General features: G+C 38.6%; 1 protein-coding gene across 2 annotated transcripts in view; it reads left to right on the forward strand.

Moving 5' to 3' along the window:
* The first annotated feature begins 5,110 nt into the window (after nucleotides 1-5,110).
* The window catches only part of TBC1D23 (TBC1 domain family member 23), a 65,051-nt gene continuing 44,914 nt past the window's right edge, over nucleotides 5,111-25,247 (forward strand). Inside the window, exon 1 of one of the 2 annotated variants that reach the window (XM_081234999.1) lies at nucleotides 5,111-5,394. In XM_081234999.1, the coding sequence (XP_081091125.1) occupies nucleotides 5,342-5,394 (53 nt within the window). In that variant the 5' untranslated portion in view covers nucleotides 5,111-5,341. The remainder of the gene's footprint in view (nucleotides 5,395-25,247) is intronic. The other variant, XM_081234998.1, reaches the window with a different exon arrangement.

Raw genomic sequence — 25,247 nt, forward strand, 5'->3', positions numbered from 1 at the left:
AGTGATTAAAAATGACAAGAGAATAAAAATTGCTAAGTAAATCTAGCCTGAGGGCTGCCAGTTTGAACCCCTAGTGTAGAGCCTCTGTTGACTCTTTGGGGAAGAGAGTGGCAGGAGGTTGGAGACTAATTAAGGACTCCCTTCATGCAAAACAAAATGAGGAGCAAAAGCAAGAGAAAAACTGCGGGGGTGGTGAAGAACGACCTGACTTGAAAAATGCCTAGGGAGGAAAATATGCATAGGTCCATGATGACCCATGGGAAATAAGAAGGAAAGAAAGCTAGAATAATTCCCAAGTTTCTGGCTTAGATGACTAGATATATAATAAAACCATTTACCTCTATAGAAATGGAATGGACTGGGGAGCAGGTAGACATAATGAGTTTGGTTTTAGAAATATTGTGTTTGGAGTGTTTGTGGGTCATCCAAGTGCAAGCTCCCAGGAGATGGCTAGATTCATAGATGCAAACTGTAAAAGGCCAGGGTTGGAAATACAGATTTAGGAGTTAGGTTACAGATGGAAATTAACAACACAGAAGTAGTTGATATTGTCTAGAAAAAAAGTGTGAGCAAAATTATAGAGAAGAAATTCTTCATCTAAATGTTTTAAATGCTTTTGTTTCTGTGGTCATTTTCATATTCATTATATCCTAAGAATTCTTTTTACTTAATGTTTTAATTCTTCTTATGTGAATTTGGAATGTAGTAATGACAGTGATAAGCTGTACAATTTATTTATTTATTTATTTTTAAAATTGAAGTGTAGTTGACTTAACAATGTTGTGTCAATCTCTGCTGTACAGCACAGTGACTCAGTTATACAAATATGGACATTCTTTTTTTTTATATTCTTTTCCATTATGGTTTATCCCAGGAGATTGGATATAGTTCCCTGTGCTGTACAGTAGGACCTTGTTGTTTATCCATTCTAAATGTAATGGTTTGCATCTACCAACCCAGAACTCCCAGTCCATCTCTCTCCCTCCCTGCCTCCCCCTTGGCAACCACAAGTCTGATCTCTATGTCTGTGAGTCTCTCTGTTTCGTAGATAGGTTCATTTGTGCCATTTTTAGATTCCACATACAAGTGATATCATATGTATTTGTCTTTTTCTTTCTGACGTACTTCAGTATGATAATCTCTAGTTGCATCCATGTTGCTGCAAATGGCATTATTTCATTCTTTTTTATGGCTGAGTAGTATTCCATTGCATATCGGTACCACATCTTCTTTATCCATTCACCTATTGATGGACATTTAGGTTGTTTCCATGTTTTAGCTATTGTGGATAGTGTTGCTATGAACATAGGGGTGCATGTATCTTTTCGAATTATAGTTTTGTCCAGGTATATGCCCAGGAGTGGGATAAGCTGTACAATTTAGCATGGGTATTAGAGAAACCAGTCTGTAAATAACATATTCATAGAAATTGTAACACATAACTGTATTTTTTACACATATCGTTAAAAGCATATATCATGCAATTTCATCCAATTACCTTAGATGGTTGCTTGCTAACTCTTTTATTTGGAAAGACATATGCCTAAAAGGAAGGGTGAGTATAAGTGTATGAGGTGAATGGAGACAGATCATACGTAAAGAATAGCACAGTCATTGTCTAAAGATACTGTTTACATATTGTGAGTGTGTGAACTCACAAAAAGCAAGAAGTTAAGTTTTTAAAATGAAGGCTAGTTCCAGCTAACATATTGTTTACTATCTCTGTTTCTAACCAGCAGCGACTCAACCCTAATAAGAGCCTTTTGTCCCTTTTGTCTGGAACATTTGGAAACAAATCTGGAATGAGGAAAGAGTGAAACAGGCTCCCACGTTAAAGCATAACTATCCCAAACCCAAGAATGGGTCAAACCCTGTCCAAATGTTTACTTTGGGTCCATCTATATAACCTATTAAGAGTCAACTTCAATTAGCAAAGACAACTACTGAAGGATAAGGGAGAAATATTTTTTATCACTGTTTGCTCAACACTTGCCCCCAATCCCAACCAGCTGTTTGTATATAGCTGAATGACTTCATCTATTCCAAAATACTTCAAAAAAAATCTTCAGTTCATTTAACAAATATTTATTGAGAATAGACTGTGTCATAATATGACTTAAGTACATATAATACAATATGAACTACATAATTACATAGTTATATGGCACACACCACCAAATAATAGATGAAAAATATTCTTTTTTTTACAGTTTCATTCAAAACCAAGAAACTTTAATTTTCCCTTTATAAAAATGCAATTTGATTTTATCCAAGGATAATATAGAATAATACCATACTTTTCTATTTGGGCACGGGAGTACAAATAGCTGCAGAATTGCAGGCCAATAATAACACACCCTATGTGGGTGATAGGATGTGCCTCTCTTGAAGACATATCTTGGAATGGCTGCATTGTGCACAGATCCAGATGGTCACCACTATTAGCATCACCAGGTCTATGAAAAAAGAAATTCCACCTTCCTCTGTTCCAGAAAGATATAAAGATATATAAAGGCAGAGAGAGCTTCTAGTGTCATTGATGGAATCTTCTCATAATTAGGAGAAAAGAGTAAAGAAAGAAAATACAGGGAGATAATTTCATAATAAAACCTCTCTAGCTCTTGAAATTTTTTTTTTAAGCAGAGATTTACTACTAGAATTTAACAAATTCTACTTGTAATCCCATACTTATATTTTTTAAAGCTCATAACAATCCCGGTAAAAGGCAGGACTTTGAGATTTTTTTTTAAAGCACAAAAATACTCAGAAAGTTACACCCATAAAAACTTGTAGCCAGCTATAAAATGTTCTTTGGGCATAGTGATATCCTTGTCACCTCAGGAAGTGAGGCATGTTGGGGAAAATGTGGACAAACTGGATCCAAATGAAGAGGAAGGACTTACCAGAAAACTCATCAACTACGGAGTCTACACTAACTCAGGAGCCTGGATATCAAACACAAGCAAACAATTGATATATTTTAAATGGAAAAATACTTTTACCACATGGAGTATTAAGCAGTCACTGTTTTAATTACACTGAGAATGAATTACAATTGAGGGTTACGATCACCTTAATCAATGAACAACTGCTTGTCATGTCACTGAATTAACAGTTTTACAAAACATTGCAGAAAACTTCTGAAAATCCACTGACAGCAATTGAAGAGACCCAGCAGAGGTCTTGAATATCAGGATGGTAATTTGACCTAGATTCATGTCTTTTATTCTTTTTGATAGCTGTCATGTAAACTCTCACTCCATATTAAAAGAAATTTTCCCCATAGAAGGACTGAACATCAATGCAGAGATCCTTGGCTTAGAAGTAGGTGCAATAATGTGGCTCTGTATTATCTCCCCTTTGGGAAGAGAATGAACATGTTTTTGGTTGTAAATGAAAGAGCTGTACTAGGCTTTGTGCTTATTTAGTCAAATAGTTTTTAAAATTATGAAACATTTTAGATACCAAAGCATAGACTCTATAAAGAATACTGAACACCTATGTAGCCATTTCTCAGCTCTTTAGAAACAAGATATTAAAAATATAATTGAAGCCATTTCCTCTCCTTCCACAAATGTAACTGTGAGAACTGCAGAACTTTTGGCACCTAACAGCTCTGTCCAAACCCTTGCACTAAGAGACTTGATCAAACTCTAGCATGGTTTTTAGCAACTTTAGGCTGTGTCCCTAGGATGACCCTGGCCTCCAATGAACCCCATTAAAATGCCTGATTGAGAAAGTGCAATGGCTGCCAGGAGAGTTTACTGTTTGATCTAGCCAACACCTGATGATAGGTTACTGACGTCTCTTGGAGCATTTACTACAAAGGGCTTACATCTGTGAATATGTATCTCTTACAACTTAGACGTGTCCTTCTCAAGGACCTGAGAGCCATTCCTTTGAAATGTAATCATCAAGAAGGGCAGGGTCTCTGTCTCTCAGGCTCTGTGGGAGGGAAGAATCCTGACCTCGAAAATTGCCAGCTAGCAGACACAGCTGGTCTAATCACAGTTACACTGACCAACGCTTTGTAATTTTTCACTTGTCTGACTCTGAGTCCCGCTCTCCCTGCTCCCTCTTTCTCCCTTTAAAACCCCTAATCACCTCTGCACAAATCAGAATGGAACGGCCCATTCCCCTACTGTCCGTAGTTTCTGAATAACATGTTTTCACTACTTAACTAATGTCTGGTTTTGTTTATCTTTGAGAACTGCCATTCCAATTTTTCTATATATCATTCTTGCGCATATTTTAAAAGCACATACATTCTATAAAAATGTATATTGTGCTGCCTATTTTTAAAGCCAAATATAAATGACACCATACTTTACCTACCCTTCCACAATGTTTTGTTCATTTAACATCGTATTTTCCAGATTAATCCATATTGTTACACATGGCTCTACTTCATCAGCATTAGGTCCAGGGCTTACAAAAGCATTTCCCTAGGTCCGTCTTCCTGAACCCTGTGCTCAGCCCTAGGCCCAGGGATGGTCAAGGGGAAACAAAAAGCCGGTGCTTTGCTGGTGATGGTAGACACCGAGTTTGGATGTGGAGGCCGAGGAGTCCACCCACGTGGAGTGAAGGGGAAGTAGGGTGGGAAGAGAAGAAACATGGCAGCTCTCCCTGCTTGGAAATCCAGAGTTCTAGAATTCTAAATTTGGACTTGACCTTCTATGTTGTTAGAAAGATATGTTTATAAAGGTGGGAGGTTAGAACATATTTCCTTTACTATTTAGCTTAAAAAAAAAACTTTTAAAGTATTCAAACATAAAGTACGTGGCCTCCATTTGTACTTCTGACCGCGCCCCACAAACAGGGGTGAGCGTGCCTTTTCCTTACATCCCACTCTTTTCTCAAACACAGCTGTTGCACTAGGAAATGGCCCAAATGTGGCTATGCTCCTATCTCCACCCTCCCTGTAGAATTCCCACCTCCCCTCGCCTCTCCACTATTTAAGACAGTCAAACATCACTTTAAGCAGGACGCCAAGACGCAGAGGAGACACTAACTGGACGCCAAGAAGCGACGCTCTCCAGGGCCTCCTACTGGGACGCACGCCCTCGCCAAGCCCCGCCCACTGCGCCCGGCCCGGGCCCCGCGGCATCCTGGGACATATAGTCTTTGGAGGGGCACCGGCTGTCCACGTCTCCTCCTCCAAGTTACCTTTCGCCCTCGGGACGTCGTGACGTTGCGTTACTCGCGTCGTCGTCTCTTCCCTCTTCCCTTCCCTCTCCAGAAGCTGAGTCCCAGACTTCCGAGGACCTTTTACGACGTTGGGTCTGAGTCGGCCTCGGCACCGGGTCCACTTTTCGGCAAAGTGACGTGGACGTCAACAGCAATGGCGGAAGGAGAAGAGGTCCTGCCACTGCCAACGTCGGGCGGCGACGGCTGGTGAGTGAAAGCCCCGGGCTGCTTTGCACTGCCTTTCTGTTCTGCCTTGTCACCACCCTGCGGGTCCCCGCGGCACCGGCAGGCGCCGGCATGGAACGGGAAGACCCGTCCTCGAAGTTCGGCGCCCTGCCCCGCCCCCTCTGCCTACTGGCTCTCCTCTGCCATTCCAGTCCTGCCCAAGGGGTTAAGCCCGGACTCGAAGGGAGAGGGGTGTCGTCCAGCTGCTGGGTCTCAGTTCGGCCCTCCCGGTTCATCCGACGGTTTCCAAACTGTGCTGGAGAAGGGTGGCTTCAGGGTTGGGTTTGGCCGTAATTCCTGGCCCGGGGAGTCAGAATAGGCTGGTGAGGAAGGAAGATTTGCGGATGCAGATCTCAGGCAGTGGAATACCATTTGAAGAAAAGACCACTTGAAATGATCACCGCGACCTTTGCCTCAGGGTTCAGAGGTGGAGAGATACACGCAGGGAGGATCCCTCCCACATAATTCAGACATTTTTTGTGCTAGGTTTTATTTCTCGTTTCGCGTTCCAATAGTTAACACCCTTCGTCTCTTGCACACAAGCCGTTTTTTCCCTTCCTATCACTTTCCTCACAGCTCGATTTCAGAGCTTTGGGTGCGATATAAGACACTGCTCTTGCTTTACTCAAGCCTTTGTATGCTTACCTGATCTATTCTCAGGGTTGTGGGAGGATCTCGGACAATTTTTGGTAGACTTTAGTCACCCAGTGTCGTTAATCTCTGGGAAAGTCTCCTACATTTGAATTAGTTGATCTTCACAATACACTTTTAGGGACAGTATCATAAAAAAAAAAAAAGTGGAACCTTTAGAGGCTTGTCGAATTTTTACAGTTGATGTAAGTGTATTGACTACTGGTATTAGATAGCTTTAGATCTGCTTGTTCATCATATATGTACAGCTCACTGGCACTCTGTCTAATTATAATCCAGGACATTTGTAGACATGGAGTTTAATTCCTCAGGAAGAAATGGAAATCGGTGAAAGGGATAGATAATACAGTAATTGAGAAGTTCAAATCTCAATTAGCAGACATCAAGCATCAACTTAGTACATCCACTCTCCAAGGTGTAGGATGAAAATTTACGTGACCTAGATGTGGTTTCTTTTCTTGATTTGCTTATCTTGGAGTTGAGGAGCTGTAATAGGAACACTCACTAAGAAGGTAAAATTGCTCTGGTTCTTTGGGAGTGTGAAGAAAAGTGATATGAAAGTTCACGGAGGGCTTCCCTGGTGGCGCAGTGGTTGAGAGTCCGCCTGCCGATGCAGGGGACGCGGGTTCGTGCCCCGGTCCGGGAGAATCCTGTATGCCACGGAGCGGCTAGGCCCGTGAGCCATGGCCGTTGGGCCTGCGCGTCCGGAGCCTGTGCTCCGCAACGGGAGAGGCCACAACAATGAGAGGCCCACATACCGCAAAAAAAAAAAAAGAAATTCAGGGAGACAGAAACCATGTCCACTTGGAGTCATTGGGGAAAGTTTTGCAGGGCTGGAGGTGTTTGAATTAGGCCTTGAAGAATGAGTAGGATCTAGACCAGCACTGTCCAATAGAAGTGTAATGTGTACCACATAAATTTTCTAGTAGCCACATTAAAAAGAAACAGGTGAAATTAATTTTAATTATCTATTTTATTTAATTGAATATATCCAAAATATTATTTCAACATGTAGTCATTGTTAAAAAAACAATACGGTTACATCTTTTTTGTACCAAGTCTTAAAATTCGATGTGTATTTTACATTTATCATACATCTCTGTCTGGTTTAGCCACATTTCAAATGTTAAGTAGCCACACATGGCTGGTGGCTAACATGCAGGGTCAGATTAACAGAGCAGAAAGTTCTCTATGAAGTAATAGCATGAGCAAGGACATAGGCAAGAAAACTAATGATTTGTTTGGAGCGTAATGACTAGAACATCATGAAATGTGCTGTTTTGGAAGAGTGAATTTGTTGTATTATAAACTGGCTGTAATAGCTGATTGCAGGCCACAAGGGGAAGTGTTTCTAGAGCTAAGGTGTCTAAGTTTTTAGGTTAGGAGGATTGTGAGCAGGTGTCTGGTTTACAGGGGCAAGGACCATGGAGTGAATGGTTGCTAGAAGTAGTATTTTTTCTCTTCTGGCGTTTCGGTATCTTTGGTGAGGCTTCCCATTTTTCTCTTTTTATTTTCACGAGTGGAGGAACCCTGAGTGTTCTCTGATTTTTATTCTCCCTCCATTCTCTTCTAATCTGTTTCTCTACTCACTCCACGCACTGGTCCCCTAGAAGTGAGTTTGAATAGAGTCAGAAAAGATTTGGATTTGGAGCCACAAGTTCAGTAAAGCCTCTGTTCTTAGAGTGCTTGTTGATTGGGTTGTTATAGAATGGAGAGGCTTTATTCTTTAAAAAAAAAATGCTGTGACATTTTTATTGTAATTTTTTTTTTTTTTTTTTTTTGCGGTACGCGGGCCTCTTGCTGTTGTGGCCTCTCCCGTTGCGGAGCACAGGCTCCGGATGCGCAGGCTCAGCGGCCATGGCTCACGGGCCCAGCCGCTCCGCGGCATGTGGGATCTTCCCGGACCGGGGCACAAACCCGTATCCCCTCCATCGGCAGGCGGACTCTCAACCACTGGGCCACCAGGGAAGCCCTGTAATTTTTTTAGATAGAATTTTTTCTGAAATGTATTATACATCTCATTGCCTAACCAAACTCATCTTAATGATTTAGGGTCATTCAGTTTACAAATGTAAGTGTATAAGAATAAAACTAGGTCCCTGTCCTCAAGGAATTTGTGGTCTAGTTAGAGGAGACACATTTAAGAACATCAATAACTGTTATACTTCTGTAACACACTGACACCTTTCGGGCCTATTTAGGCAGAAAGGGTAGATTGTTGCTGTTTAAATGGTCCCCTATAGCCATCCCTTTTTGAGATTGCTTTTTATTAGTTTTTCCTGTTTTCTTTCTTTGTTGTCAGTGGTATCTCCCAGTTTGTTCCTGATCTGTGAAGGTAAGTAGCTGAACTTGTTAAATTATCTATTCATTTGTAAAAAGGCTCAGGATGGGGCCTGAAGAGCTTAAAAGTACAAGATGTCACTTTTACTTATTTACTGTTTTTCAATTATGTTCTAGATCATTGTTTCTCAAAAGTTAAATGTGCATTGGGGTTACCTGGAGAGCGTGTTAAAATGCAGATTCTGATTCAGTAGATTTGCTTGGGACCCGAGATTCCATATTTCTGACTGACCAGCCACTGGGTGATGGCATTTCTGGTTCATGGACCATACTCTAGTTAGCAAGGTTCTAGATGATGTGTATCTCCGAATGAGTTGGTTAGAGGAATATCTGTATGTATGTTATGTCTCTGTATGTTATAGTGTATCACCTAATACATTATACTATATATATTACATAATTATACTATAATTTATCTGACTACATGATTTATCATTGCTCTTTAGCTAGTGAACTTCTCATGGGCAGTGCTGATGGCAGGTGGCTCAGTAAATGTTTATTGTCTGAATGTGTGCATGAATGAATACAGACTTTTGTAAAATCATGTGCAGTAATATACCAAGCTGTTAATTCATATAAATTTTCTGACTCCATTGTTTTTGTGAGCTGTGTAATTGTCTGCTGGTGTAATGCTCATTTTTTATGGAAAACCAGGGTTATCAGAAACTGCCTCAGCTCTCAAACTTTCTGAAATTGCAGCCATGTAAGCTCAGAGGGCATGGAGAAATCCTTGTAAAAATGTTTACAGTTTGAAATGATTTAAGTTTAATTAAAAAGTTAGTATAAGCTACAGGTTTGAAAATAAAAGAAATGTTAAATTATTACAGTCTAAAGATGGGTCATTATTCTTCTTGGTATTGAAGAAACTAGCTTTGAAATTGAGGCTTTCATTTTCTGAGACTTTCTTTCTGAAATAACTCCTTAAGATCTAAAGTCATGATGAAAGAAAATTTTCTTTTTGGTGTACACATTGATTGTACAACAACTGTTGGTATTCTGAGTTTGCTTAGTTAAATTTTTTTGTACAACTTTTCTTAAATTGTTGCTAAACTTCTATTAAAATTGTAGAAATATCAGTTCCATAAAGAAGCTTCTATTGTTGTAATTTGAAATGTGAATAGGAATTGTTTTGAGAATAATGGGGTCTTTTTCAAAGTTTTGTGCACTTTGTGAATAGTACTCTCAGTGCTTTCCATTTCATAAGCATTGAAATAGAGATTTAAAGTGTCACTTAGGGAGCAGGTGATTGCAATTTCAGACATGATAAAATCAATAAAGAAATACATTTAATATGAAAGAGAATGTAACCCATTGCTTAAGAAGAATATTGGTAGCTTGTAGTTCTAGCAAGACTAGATATTACCTTACAAAAAATGAAGAGAAAATGAACCTTACTGGCAGGAATTAGGAGTTTTTAAGTGACAACTGTTTGATTTTGTAAACTGTAAGTAGAGGGTAGACAAAAATTAGAAATTAAGACTTATTTTGTTATAGTATTTACATTAATGTTATTATTATAATTCAGATTTTACTGTTTTTAGAGGTAATTCCTAAATAATAATTCACTTTTAGGATTTTGTTCCTGTAGATGTTTTAATATCCGCAGGTAAGAGTTAGTAATTGGTTTTTGCACGCTAAAGAAATGTATTCAATTAATTTATTTCTATTTATTTGTACTCACTGCTGAGAATACAGGTGCATTCCCTGAGTACAGTGAGGCAATTCAGGTAATTCTGGAGCACTAGTTAAGTGTACTGTGATACACAGCCAACTCATGAGTAGGCATCTTCTGAACAGAATCGATAAAGTATGTTTGGCAAATCTTTTCTGCTGCTTATGGTGAAATGTGGATCCTACTTGGTATAAACGAAAGACAGTGCCCCCCCCCGCCCCGCCCCACGTATCAAAAAGCAAAATAGAGGCAAAGCATTCTAATTCATTCAGCAAACATTAACTAAATACTGGTTATATTCAAGCTGCTATGTAGTGTTGTAGAAAAAATTTGAAACATTTAAAACCAGAACTGTGCATTGTTCTGACATTCTTGGGCACTTCAGTTTTTCATCATTTTAGCCCTAGGAATAGATACATGAAGATATCTTCTGAATATACTTAAGTACTTGTGTTGTTGGAAATTACATGCTTCAGTAGAGTAGAATAGGATTATACAGCTTGAAAAGGGACAATGCTTGAAGTGACTTATTTAGATATTGAGAATTACACATGGAAAACAAATCAGTCCCATATGTTAGGTTCATAAGAGCAAATTGTTGTTTGTGGAAATGCAAGAGCAGTAAGAGCCAATTAAAAAAAAACTATTTCCTGAAATTTAATGTATATTTGTTTTTAAGGGTCTGTCTTACCTTTTGACCTGAGTTGAGAAAATGATGACTAATTCAATCATTTGTTTCACATCTTCCTTCTTCTCGAAGGTTAAAGGAGTTTTTTCTTATCCTAAGCTGACATAGCATTTCGTAGTTGGGTGGGAATGCTGTAGCGTGTGCTTTCCTTACTTTAAAGCGGTTGTTACATAAAACTAGTTGCTATGGTGGTATTTAATAATTTCGCTAAGAAGATATAAGAAAATACTATGTTTACGTAGAGCTTTATCCTTTGTATACTATCTCATTTTGGCTCTTAGAACAATTCTATGAAGAAGGGAAATTATGAATTATTTTCCTTTCCTTGTTAGAGATGAGAGAACAGGCATAGGGAGGTTAGACAGTAGACCCAGTGAGTGGAAAATCTGGGACTTAAACTCATGGCTCTTTAAGCCCTGTGCTCTTTCTAAAGTTGATTGCGTGTGTACAGTATATAGTTCACAAATACTTTAACAGATAGCTAGAGAGAACCCAGTTAAAAATATGCTAATCCTATACTCAATCAGCCATGTGTTTTGAAACATACAATATGCAAAGTTGTGCTTTGTTCAACATATGGTGTGTATTTTCTGTGGCACTTTACAAGGCTCTAAGGATATGCATAAGCTGTGAAACACATTATTGTTCTTGCATCCACAGGAAGGGACAATTCATGCTTGATATGGTGGGATATGATACAGAGCATTATATACTGTAACTTTATATCTCTATGGTTTTCATAATGTGTCCTCATATCTCTTGCCAAAAATCACTTAAATAGATTAGTTTTTTATCTTAAGATATTATGGTTACAGGGACTTCCCTGGTGGAGCAGTGGTTAAGAATCCGCCTGCCAGTGCAGGAGACACAGGTTCGAGCCCTGGTCTGGGATGATCCCACATGCCGCAGAGCAACTAAGCGCGTGCGCCACAACTGCTGAGCCTGCACTCTAGAGCCTGCGTGCCCTAGGGCCTGTGCTCTGCAACAAGAGGAGCCACTGCGAGGAAAAGCCCATGCACTGCAACGAAGAGTAGCCCCCTCTCACTGCAATGAGAGAAAGCCTGTGTGCAGCAACGAAGACCCAACACAGCCATAAATAAATAAATAAATAAAATTTAAAAGATATTATGGTTACAAATATATCTAGATTATATAATATGTTATATATTTAAATGTATTTATGTAATAAGTTATATATTAAATATATGTAGATATATAAGCAATACAATTATATGTATATGTATCATTTATGGAAGTAAAATTATAATTTTTTTTTTGCGGTACACGGGCCTCTCACTGTTGTGGCCTCTCCCGTTGCGGAGCACAGGCTCCGGACGTGCAGGCCCAGCAGCCATGGCTCACGAGCCCAGCCGCTCTGTGGCATGTGGGATCTTCCCAGACTGGGGCACGAACCTGTGTCCCCTGCATTGGCAGGCGAACTCTCAACCACTGCGCCACCAGGGAAGCCCTAAAATTATAATGTTTGATTTACTTATTTAGTTTGTGAGAGCACAGTAGTGGTATTTAATTAGAACATGTAAACAGTTACACAGTTTTAATAACTCTCTCACCTCAGTAATTTTTTCATTGTTTTTATTCAGTGATGTTGGAGAAATAAGAAACTTGCTTTTAAAATAGCTTGCTTGTGGTTATTGTCCCTCTTTAAAGAGTTTCTGGTCTCTGTTTTGAAGTATAAAAGTGACGCATAGAAGGATGTATTCATCTCATATGGGTGTGCAGCTGAATACCAAACATTCTTGAGCTTATTTTGTAGATTGCATTTAGATTTAACCACTGACATGAAAATAAATGAGAGCCTATTTTATTGAATAAGTTGTCACTAATGTTGGAATTCAGGTTTAAAAAATAAATCCGTTATGTATTTCTTTGCCAAGCTATGATCTCCATAGGTAAAGTACCTTTGGAAAGAATTGCCCAAATGTTGCAAATATTGTCACCTCATTTGCAATCATTGTTCCTTTATCTTCCAAAATGATGGTTTCAAGAAAAGGAATATTGGGGGTATTTCTTTTCTCATTACATTTTGAGTAAAGTGGAAATTTGTAATAGAAACAGGTAATTTGCTGTTTCGTGTTGACTTGTGCTGTTTTCATCCCATTCTTTCTTTGAAGCAAAAGGTATACACTATTTTCAGTTTCCAGATAAACTAGTGCTTTGGTTGGGGGGTGAGGGGAAAGATGCTGATGCATTTCTTTGTGCCTTAAAAGTGCTAGAAAGTCACCTTATATGTATAGTAAAGAACAGTGTGTTGGGGACTTTTTATTTTGGGGAAGCATGGAAGAGGAAAAGGATTTAGAACACTCTCTAAAGTTAACTACTCATTAGTAGAGAGATATTCTTCCATTTTGTAAGCCAAGTCTTACAGCAAATGCATTGCAACATTACACATATGGTAAAGTTATAAGCAGCTTTTTTTTTTAATGCTTACACAAAAATTCCTGAGTTTTTTCTTAGCAGAGGAAGGTATACCATTGGTGCAATTTGATCTACGTGGATTATGGATCAAAAATAAGTTTATGAAAATTTAAAGCATCTGGTCCATTTGTACTATAGTTAATTTTAGTAGTTTACAAAGCAGTCTGTGATCACTGTCTCCTTCGCCTATTGCACAGTGCTGAAATATTGTAGCTATCATGTTTGTTTGTCCTCTCAAGCCAAGAGGACTAGATTTAGCACCTTTTTTTACTTGGCCAAGATCCTAGTTAAACACACATTCTGCAGAGGATTACAGTATTTGATAGGGGAGTCTCCCAAAGCTGCTTTTGTGGCTCTAATCCTTATACACAGTTTCACTTTTTTTTTTTTTTTCAAGCTCGTGGATGGGGTGTTTTTCCCCTTGGCATTCAAATATACATTTTGTTAAAATACTGTAGCAAGTGTGTCTGACAAGAATCCAGATAACTTCAAGATTTCACAGTTAACAAATTGTGCTCTCATGGACTGTAAGGTGTCACGGTCATTTCCAAATGTGCCATCATACTATTTGCTGTTAGAATGCTTTGATAATTTGAGATTGGTATTTAAAAATAAGTTGCATAATACATATTATGGTCAACTCCATCCATATCTACTGTACAAGTAAATCTGTAACAAAGTTCTGCTATTTCCATTTCAAACAAATGTCACACAGAATATTCAGGAACAAAGTAGGGAGTTTTGGTTTGGTAGTAATTTGTAACAAGTGTGCTAACAATAGTAGCAAAATAAGTTCAGACAAAGCTTTGGTGCTGATGTCTCATGACCTGGGCATTAAGAAATAACCAGAAGTCTGATGGCACAAATTAAGTCATGAAACCACAACTCAACATGTGCAACTTGTCACTGTTACACAATTTGCTGGTGCTCACGACTAGTTAGCTGGCTACTTTTGAGTTTTAAATAATTGATCAGAAGCTTGTGCCTGGGTATAATGTGTATACATGAGCAAGCTGGCCTGTCATTGTTTAATCTGTGCTCATCAGCGGTTTACATTCTAAACAAATTGGAATGAACTACAGCTCTAAAAGAGCCGCTCCCATCTCTGTTCAATGGGATTAGATAATAGGACCTGGGCTAAAACCTTGGAGGAGCCAGCTAGACTGTAAGCCACATGAGAGCACCGGCTTTGTTTACTGCTAGATCTTCAGTGCCTCACACAGTGGTTAGCATGTAGTAGGTGCTTCAATACATATTTATTGAAGGTTTGAAAAAAGAATACTTTTGTTAGGGAGGAAAGAATTCAGAGCATGGGTTAGAGAGAGTTACAGGAGAAGTACTGCAAACTGAAGGCAGAGTGTTTTAATGAGAGAGTCTAACTTTGCAGAATATGTGAAGAAGATGAGGACCAGGAAAGATGACTAATGACTCCTTGGAGCAGTTTTATTAGAGCAATGGAGGGTTTGAGTGAATGAGGAGAGACGACGTGGAGGCGAGTGGAGACTACAGTTTGCAGGGCGTTGAACCGTAAAGGGAAAGAGAGAGATGACTTTTTGAAAGGGAGGTCACATGTAGGACCTTTTGAATAAGCAAATGTGGAAATAATTGGGGGAAAGGAGAATAATCATAGGCTATATTGTTCTTTATATATTTGAATGCTAGGAATACTTTCAGTGAAGAGTTCTGAGTCCATTTTATCTCTTGGCTCTGTTTAATACAGTAGCCCCTCTGTATCCTTGAGTTCCATATACAGGAGTGTAGAACCTGTAGTTTTGGAACCCGGGAATACAGAGGGCCGACTGTACTATGGCATTTTATATAAGGGATTTGAGCATCTTTGGGTTTTTGGTATCTGCAGCGGGTCCTGGAATCAATCTCCAACCGATACGGAGGGATGACTATACTACTGCTAGCAGTCAGAGGTTTGAACAATATCCTTTGCAGTAGAAATAACACATTTAAGATGTTTACACAGCAGGTGTTGGGCTTTTATTGATTTCCCCTGTAATGCGGCTTTTGTATTTTTCTTTTAATCACATAATAATGTATCTTAGATCCTGACCACTTTAAGACACAAAATTAATTTTTTTAAAAATTGGTAATTTGGGTTTTCTCTAGTTTCTCTGTACTCTGCATTTAAGCTTAGGTGATTATGTATATTCTAGGTCCTAAGTGGTCTTTTTGAACTACTATAATTTTTGATTTTTTAAATAATTACAGGAAAGGATTGGATTTTAAAGAATTTTGAAAACTAGTGAAGTTGACTTAGCTTACTTGGTAGACTGAGAAGCTTGATGAATTAAAACGATTTGTTTCCAACCCAGAAAACATTCTGTCTTAAGTGTTTTAGCAATTTATCTCAGTATGCTTTTGGGTGACAAGAGTCTATTTTGAAGTTGAATAGGCTAGGGGAAGTCATACAGGCCATCTAATAAGTTGCTGGGAATGATTGCTAATTGCTTAATTCTAGGGCTACTTCATTATTTCATATGTATGCTTTCTATTGAAAAAAACTTATTGAGTGCTTACTTTGCCTTTAAAGATTTAATCTTGACTTAAATGAAGAGTTACTTAGTATTCCTACACTCGTGTTTTTGCTTGTCTTCTAATTTTAGTTTTTTCCACATTTTACTATTGTCTCATTTGTGCCTCAGGATTTGTGTCACATGTACCCAGCAGTGGTTCATGTGGACAGCAACTCACTGTCTGACACACTTCTTTTTGGGGAAACAGTGAATCTTCAATGCCTGCGGAGTCTTGTATGGAGACCGTCCTGAAAAATAAAGTTGGAAAGGACAAATTCAGGCAAAGTGTAGTCATTAAGATGGAATGAAAGAGAAGTGGGAGTGATAGTCTAGTAGAACAGAAGATAATTCATGTGCTGTATAAATACTCTCCACCTCTTTTGATTGGATGGTATCTGATACTATCCCTGTTCTACAGGTGAAGAAACTGGGTTGGTATCTTAGGTCACACAGCTGTTAAAAGTGTATAGAATCTGGTGTCATGTTTTCTGATTTTAAATTTTATATTATTTTCTCTGTAACACATTGTTTCTAAGCCTTTATATTCTTAATTCTTGATGCTTTTGCTATTGAGCTGCCATGGCAACTGTTCATGAGTCTGTTCCTTTCCCACACGGTAGTTAGCAAGTAGTATCAATTTGAGAAGTTAAGAGGCAAGGCAAGCTGTTATCCCCTTAACAAGGCTAAGGTGTGGCTTGGACCCTTCATAGTGATACACTCCCTTTACTGAAATAGTAAATGAGGGTTGACACGAAAGCTTCCTCTTAAAGCCCTAAATTAAAAGAGTCTGTAAACTATTTCTAATGAAGTTACTTTTTTGTAACATTTTTATTGAGATGTAATTTATGAATCATAAAAATACATCCATTTAAAGTGTACAGTTCACTGGTTTTAGTATATTCCCAGAGTTAAGCAGTCATCACCATGATCTAAGTTTAGAGTGTTTTCATTACCCCCAAAGAAACCCCATACCCATTAGCATCCGTCTTACTCCCCTGTCACCCCAGGGCATAATGATCTACTTTCTATCTCTTTACATTTGCCTATTTTGGACATTTCATGTGAATGAAATCATATAATATGTGGCCTTTGTGTCTGGTTTCTTTCACTGAGCATAATTTTCAAGGTTCACACGTGTTGCATGTTATCAACACTTCATTCCTTTCTATTGCTTAGTATTCCAGTGTATGAATACACATTTTATTTATTCATCAGATGATGGACATTTGGATTGTTTCTACTTTTTTGGCTATTATGAATAATATAGTACTGTTATAAATATTCTTTAGAAGTTTTTTGTTGTTGCCTTTTTTAATGTGATAAGACATACATAATATAAAATTTGCCATTTTAACATGTACAATTAAGTGACATTAAATACATTCACAGTGTTGTGCAACCATCACCACTGTCTGTTTCCAGAATTTTTCATCATCCCAAACAGAAACTCTCTACCTAATAAACAATAGCTCCCCATTGCCTCCTACCTCCAGCCTCTGGTTACCTCTATTCTACTTTTTGTCTCTATGAATTTACCTATTTTAGGTACCTCATATAAGTGGAATCATACACTGTTTGCCCTTTTGTGACTTTTTTTTCCACACTTAGCATTTGTCTTCAGAGTTCATTCATGTTGTAACATTTGTCAGAATTTCCTTCCTTTTTAAGGCTAACATTCCATTGTATATATATATGTACCACATTTTGTTTATCCATTCATACATCAATGAATATTTGGGTTGTTTCCACTTTTTTTGGCTGTTGTGAATAATACTGCTGTGAACATGGATGTACAAATACCTGTTTGAATCCTTGCTTTCAGTTCTTTTGGGTATATACCCTGAAGTGGAATTGCTAGGTAATATGCTAATTCTGTGTTTAACTTTTAAAAAACTGCCAAACTTTTCCACAGTTGGCTGTACCATTTTTCATTTCCACTAGCTAGCAATGCACAAGAATTCTGATTTCTCCATATTTTTGCCCCCTCCCCCCCTCTTTTTTTTTGATACTAGCCATCCTAATGGATGTGTTGTATAGTATCTCATTGTGGTTTATGTACAAGTTTTTGTGTGGTGTATGTATTGTATTCTCTCCTGTGTATGTATACCTAGGAGTAGAATTGCTGTGTCATATTGCAACTTTAACATTTTGAGGATCTGTCAAACCAATTTCAAAAATAGCTGAACCAGGGCTTCCCTGGTGGCGCAGTGGTTGCGAGTCCGCCTGCCGATGCGGGGGACACGGGTTCGTGCCCCGGTCCGGGAGGATCCCACATGCCGTGGAGCGGCTGGACCCGTGAGCCATGGCCGCTGAGCCTGCGCGTCCGGAGCCTGTGCTCCACAACGGGAGAGGCCACAACAGTGAGAGGCCCGCGTAATACAAAAAAAAAAAAAAAAAAAAAAAAATAGCTGAACCATTTTACATTCCTACCAGCAATGTATGAAGGTTCCAGTTTCTCTTTTGACTTTTTGGTATTAGCCATCCTTGTGAGTGTGAAGTGGCATCTCCTTGTGGGTTTTCTTTTTTCTCATTGTGGTTTTGATTTGAGTTTCCCTAATGGCTAATGATGATGTGTGTCTTTTTATGTACTTATTGGCTATTTGTGTATCTTTTTTTTTTTTTAAAGAAACATGAGTAGTTTTTATTTATTCATTCTTTCATTCACTTAGGCTGTGTTGGGTCTTTGTTGCTGCACGCGGGCTTTCTCTAGTTGCAGCGAGCAGGGGCTACTCTTTGTTACCGTGCCCGGACTTCTCATTGCAGTGGCTTCTCTTGTTGCGGAGCATGGGCTCTAGGCACAAGGGCTTCAGTAGTTGTGGCTCGTGGGCTCCAGAGCGCAGGCTTAGTAGTTGTGGTTCAGGGGCTTAGTTGCTCCGCGGCATGTGGGATCTTCCCGGACCAGGGATTGAACCCGTGTCCCCTGCATTGGCAGGCGGATTCTTAACCACTGCGCCACCAGGGAAGTCCCTGTGTATCTTTTTTTTGGAGAAAGGAGAGTCATCAGGTGCCTTGGAAAGGTCAAATTAAGGTAAAGATTTGATTATTGGGAAGGAGCATAGGGAGAGTGGTCCCTCTGGATTTGTGGGTGTCAGAGAAGGAGGAGGAATGATTGGGTGCGTAAGAGGAGGAGTTGAGTGGAAGATGAGGGAGAAGTGGTGCCATACGTTGTCAAGAATACTTTCAGAAAGCTTTGCTGGGAAAGGAACAACCAAGAGTTTGGTTACCTACGTGAAAGGAAAGTTTGGAGGAGTTTTTGTGGTTGTCATTATTGATGTTGTTTCTAATAGCAATACTTGAGTATATGGCTCAGAGGAAAGAGCCAGTGGAGAAAGAGAAGTGGAAGATAGGAGAGAGGGGGATAATTGGTGGCACATGGCTCTAGAGGAGTTGGGGTGGGGTGGGGTGGGGGAGGGAGGGATGAGGGAGATAAGACCCAGGTGAAGTTATCAGTCTTGGACTAGAGGAAGGACACCTAGACATCTGTGCATATAGGGAAGAAGGAAATGATGTCTGGGATAATAAGTTACTTATGTTTGGTTTTGGAGAGTGGCTGAGATCAAAGGGAAGAGAAGCGTGCTGTCCTATATTTTCTCTTTGGAGTCAGAAGTAATGTCACCTGAGGTAAAGTGGCTGGGTAGGGAGTCTGAAGAAAGTGGTAAATAGAAGATTTTCAGGTAGCATTGATGCCTAGAAGAAATACATGGTGGTGAATCTATGATAGCATCATGAAGTTGTCTTAATTTCTTTTCCCATGAAGTCCTCAGTGAGCAGAGTATGGGAACAAAGAAGGCAGAACTGGTTAGATTATCCCAGTGTTAGGAGCTTGCAGCTTTCTGAATGTGGCAGGAAGACAAAGGAGTGAAGTTCAGGGTGTTAAGAATGTGCTTGAAGTCTTAGGCGATGGAACTAATACTGAGGACATAAAGTGAAGCCACATGAAAGTTCTTATAGCAAATCTGTGCCACCCTTCCACCCTCTACTTTTAACTCCTTACACAGGAAGCATGGGGAGGACATCCCTTCTCCAAAATTAATTTTCTTCCATGCTCAAAACTAGAAACAAATATTTTTACATCTTTTAACTTCCTTTCAAGTTTATCATATATTTAAACTTTTAGAAAAGTTTGTTGTCAGTATGGGTTGCACTTGTTTATTTTATTTTATTTTATTTTATTTTATTTTATTTTATTTTATTTTTTGTGGTACGCGGGCCTCTCACTGTTGTGGCCTCTCCCGTTGCGGAGCACAGGCTCCAGTCGCACAGGCTCCAGACGCACAGGCTCCAGACGCACAGGCTCAGTGGCCATGGCTCACGGGCCCAGCCGCTCCACGGCATGTGGGATCTTCCCAGACCGGGGCACGAACCCGTGTCCCCTGCATCCGCAGGTGGACTCTCAACCACTGCGCCACCAGGGAAGCCCTTGTTTATTTTTTTTACACTTTCAGTATTCAGTATGAGAGAACTAAAATAAATTAATATATGTATGTTACATATGCCACATTGTTTTCTTCTTACTGATTGTTTTCTTCTTACTGATTATGTGAAATAGTCTTAAGTAGTAGATACTTAATACTTTAAGTAAGGACATGTATGTTTGAGGTGAGAATTATTATTTTTTTCTCCTTGCAAATATTTGTGCATTTTCGAGGATACAGATAATAATCCCCCCTAAAACAAAACAAAACAAAACAAATTAAAATTCCCCTGTAAGTAAACCACTAGAAATAAACTTTTTTTATATCCTTCCCCATGTGTATGGGAGAGACTGGGTGGGGAGTGGGCATAATGTACTTTTTCTTTTAAACATGTATGCTTGGATGTTAATTAAATTAAATTAAATTAAATTAAATTTAATTTTTTTTAGTTATTTCTGAGATATACATTTTAAAGTAATAACTAGAATTATGACTTATAACATTATACCTTCTACTCCGCCATCTTGGTTCCTCCCTGGATGTTAATTTTAAAACTCTTTTTTTCTAACTTAATACATGTCCTTAATATCATAAACATTTTCCATGTTATTAATTGTTTTTTAGCATTTTAAACTGTTGCTTAGTATTCCATCTGCTGATTTAAATCAATTCCTCATTTTAGGACAATTTACATTGTGTGTAGTTTTTCATAGTTAAAATAAGCACTGCTTTGAACGTGCCTGTAGCTGACTCACTTTACTCATTTTTTTTTTTTTTTTTGTGGTACGCGGGCCTCTCACTGTTGTGGCCTCTCCCATTGTGGAGCACAGGCTCCAGACGCGCAGCCTCAGCGGCCATGGCTTACGGGCCCAGCCGCTCCGCGGCATGTGGGATCTTCCCGGATCGGGACACAAACCCGTGTCCCCTGCATTGGCAGGCGGACTCTCAACCACTGCGCCACCAGGGAAGCCCTACTCATTCTTAATTATTGCTTGGTGAAAGATATATATGTTAAAAAGGAATCCATAAATGTTATTTAAATTATTCAAAAAGTACATACAAATATAATATGTATTATAAGTATACTCAAGCTGTACTGACTGATGCTATGTGAGAAGTGAAAGTTTCCTTCCTATTTCATTTCTCTGAATTACCCACCTTTCATGATTTTGTTTTTTGTTCAAATGGATACTATCATAATTCTAAATAATATTTGATGCCTGCATTATCTAACTTTTAACATTAAAGAATATTGATTATTGAATAATTCTTGAGGGAATTTGTGCTAAGGATAAGTGGGAAAAGATTAACGCAAGGAAAATTTAGAAAGTACATAAATACCAAGCAGTAGGGGGACAGCCAAATCAATTACTCAGCCATTAAAAATCTTATTTTTTAAGAGCATTGAATGACTCAGAGAAATGTGTACGATATTTTTGAAAAATATAAATAAGTGAATCCTGCAGAGCATAAAATTATATATTCAATATAAGGACTTATCTGGTAGTCCAGCGGGTAAGACTCCAAACTCCCAATGCAGGGGGCTCGGGTTCGATCCCTGGTCAGGGAACTAGATCCCTCACACATGCTGCAACTAAGAAGTCCGCATGCCGCAACTAAAGCTCCTGCATGCCACAACTAAGACCTGGCGCAGCCATAATAGATAAATAAATATTTTTAAAAATACGCTTATTAAAAATATACATATATTCAGTATAACAGTTTTTATGTGTATATATGTTTTTGTACACACACACATACACTTACATACATACATATATATGAAGAACTGAAAAGTTATTTACGGAATGTTAATCTTATGGTAATAGAATTGTGGTTGTTTTTTTTTTTTACTTGGAGTATGGTTGATTTACAATGTTTTGTTAGTTTCAGGTGTACAGCAAAGTGAATCAGTTATGCACATGCATATATCCACTCATTTTTATATTCTTTTCCCATATAGGCCATTACAGAGTATTGAGTGGAGTTCCCTGGGCTATACAGTAGGTCCTATTTAGTTATCTATTTTATATGTAGTAGTGTGTATATGTCAATCCCAATCTCCCAATTTATCCCTCCCCCCCAACTTGTGGTTGGTTTTTAAATTTTTTTATACATTGACCAAATTCTCTAAAATGACTTTTAAAAATGGGATAATATCATTAAAATAAAGTAATATAAAGATAGTGTATTGATTTTTGTTTGACTGTTTTACCGAAAAAGGCCACAATAGAACATGTAAGTGCCATATAGACCAGTTAGCTGTTCAGAATTAGAAAAAGCCATTTTAGAGCCACATACTTCCCTCCAAGCCTTACTCCTTCACTCATAAATACTGGTCACAAGGAGTGCCGTTCCTATGAAAATGACTGAACAAAAATCTCACCAAGATAGTAAAGAAAGCAGAAAATTTATCCTCAGAAGTATTTTCACATTTTAAAGAGAGAGGCAGTATTTTAATGCATTTATTTACTTGGTTTAACTTAAACTTAAAAATAAATTATTTGACTATGTGATCCCTAAATTATTTTGAAATTCCATGTAAAGAAATCCCATAGTAACATGCTATCCCAAGTTCTTTATTCATAATAACACCATTAACTTTATAATGATGAAATATATTTGTAAGAATCTTAAGGTCCCTTACATATTTTTAGTTATCTTTTTTTGTAATATAATTTAAATACATGAAAATGCACCAATTTTAAGGGTACAGTTTGATGAGTTTTACCCAGCGTGTACAATCATGTAGCCAGCACTGCACTTCCATCACCCCAAAAAGTTCCCTGTACTGCTTCGTAGTCAGTCCCCTTTTCCTACCCCTGGCCCTGGAAACCACTAATCTGTTTCTATCCCTATAGTTCAGCCTTTTGTAAAATTTCAGTTAAATGGAACCATTCAGTATATACTAGTCTTTTGTTCTAGCTTTTTTCACTAAAAACATAATGCTTTTGAGATTCATCCATGTTGTTACATATAGTTTTTGCCTTTGAAATTCTGAGTAGTATTCCATTTTATACTACAATTTGTTTTTCCAATGATCAGTGTGATGGGCATATGTATTTTTCCATTTGGGGGCTGTTATAAACAAAGTTGCTATGAATATTCATATATAAGTCTTTGTGTGAATATATGCTTTTGTTTTTCCTAGGTAAATATCTAGAAGTTGAATGGCTGGGTTGAATGGAAAACATTATGTTTAACTTTATAAGAAACTGCCGAACTGGATACCAAGTTCAGTTGCATTTTTCATGCCCACCAACTACGTATGAGAGTTGCAGTTTTGCCCTACAATAAACAACATTTGGTACTGTTAGTCTTTCAGCTTTTCTGGTGGGAATGTAGTGCTATCTCATCATGGGTTTGATTTTTATTTTACTTTCCTAATGACTAATGATGTTGAGCTTCTTTTCGTGTACTCATTTGCCATTCATATGTCTTCTTTTGTGAAGTGTCTGTTCAAATTACTTGCCCATTTTTTGTTAATCAGGCTTTTGTCTTACTATTAATGTTACTGAAAGTGGAAGTGTGGCTGCTCCCTGCTCTGAAGCCAATAAAGAGGCATGGTGGAAAGGAAAGTTTGTTTTATTTGGGGGGCCAGCAGAAGGGGGGTGGGGGGTGGACTCCTGCCCATAAGCCAACTCCCACCCACTGACAGTCAGTGGGCAAGAGCTTTTATAGGTGAAAAGAGGGGACTACATGCAGAAACAGCATAGTCAGCTCTGACAGTCACCTTGAAATTGGACATGTGGTGGTCTGATCAGCGTCACCTTGTTTGTTTTAAGTACAGTTAATCTTCAGTTCCAGGGTCAGTTTGTTCCCATTTCTTTGAGGCCAGCTCTCAGAATTGTGGCAGCTTATGTCGTGGCTGCAATCTGGTCGTCAAGTAGTTAACTTCTTCCACCTGGTGGGGGTTTTTTAGTATCTGTAAGACAGCTCACAGGTTATGGCTCGGAATACTATCTGTAGCCCTTAAAGAGGAGCTAAAGGTCCTTGACTATGCTTAATGACTAAACTATTATTATTTAGTTTGTTGGACTGTTTTCCTTTGTTTCTGCATTTTCTCACTTCTCTGATTAACCTTATTCTTTGGCTGAAGTTTTTCCACACACAAAAGGCTGGCTGAGGACATGGGGGCAAGGACCATAAGGTCCTGCTCCGTTTCATTAAGTTGTAAGCATTTGGTGTATTTTTTGGACACGTCCTTTATCAGAAATTTTATATTTTTTTTCTCTCAATCTGTGGCATGCCCTTTCCTTGTTTTTCTTTTCAAGAGAAGTTTCTAATTTTAATGAAATCTAATTCATCAGTTTTTCCTTTTATGGATCATCCTTTTGGTACATATCTAAGAACTCCTTTGTAACCAAGGTTACAAAGATTTTCTCCTATGTTTTTCTTTCTAAAAGTTTTATAATGTTGTTCTTGCTTTCAGATCTAAGACCTGCACCGTGCCTGCCTCTTGTCTGTGCTAATTTGAGATCCTTTCTCACTCTTCCCATTTGGTTCTTTACTTCCTTTTCTGTCTGTTTCTGGCTTTGCACACCTTCTGATCAGAATATATCCTGTTGCCTTTTCTGGGGACTGAGTTCCAGTCCTGTCCCATTTCTTCCTGGAGGTCAAAATACATTGGAAATCCCCTTTGATTTTGTTACGATAAGAAAAAGTCAATTTTTATTTTTCAATTTTTTAAAATGAATTATTTGTTTTCTAATGCTGGTCCTGCCTTTTAAAAATTTTTTTATTATTTAAAAAAGTTTTTGGCTGCATTGGGTCTTCGTTGCTGCACACGGGCTTTCTCTAGTTGCGGTGTGCAGGCTTCTCATTGCAGTGGCTTCTCTTGTTGTGGAGCACAGGCTCTAGGCACGCGGGCTCATTAGTTGTGACACACGGGCTCCAGAGCGCAGGCTCAGCAGTTGTGGTGCACGGGCTTAGTTGCTCCGCGGCACGTAGGATCTTCCTGGACCAGGGATTGAACCTGTGTACCCTGCATTGGCAGGCAGATTCTTAACCACTGCACCACCAGGGAAGTCCCAAAAAGTCAGTTTTTAAAAGTCAGCTATTGGATTCTCTTTGGTTTTCTATATAAATGATTTTAGTTAGAAATAATA

Source organism: Mesoplodon bidens (genome assembly GCF_964165515.1).
Source record: "Mesoplodon bidens genome assembly, chromosome: 5".
Classification (NCBI taxonomy): Eukaryota; Metazoa; Chordata; class Mammalia; order Artiodactyla; family Ziphiidae; genus Mesoplodon; species Mesoplodon bidens.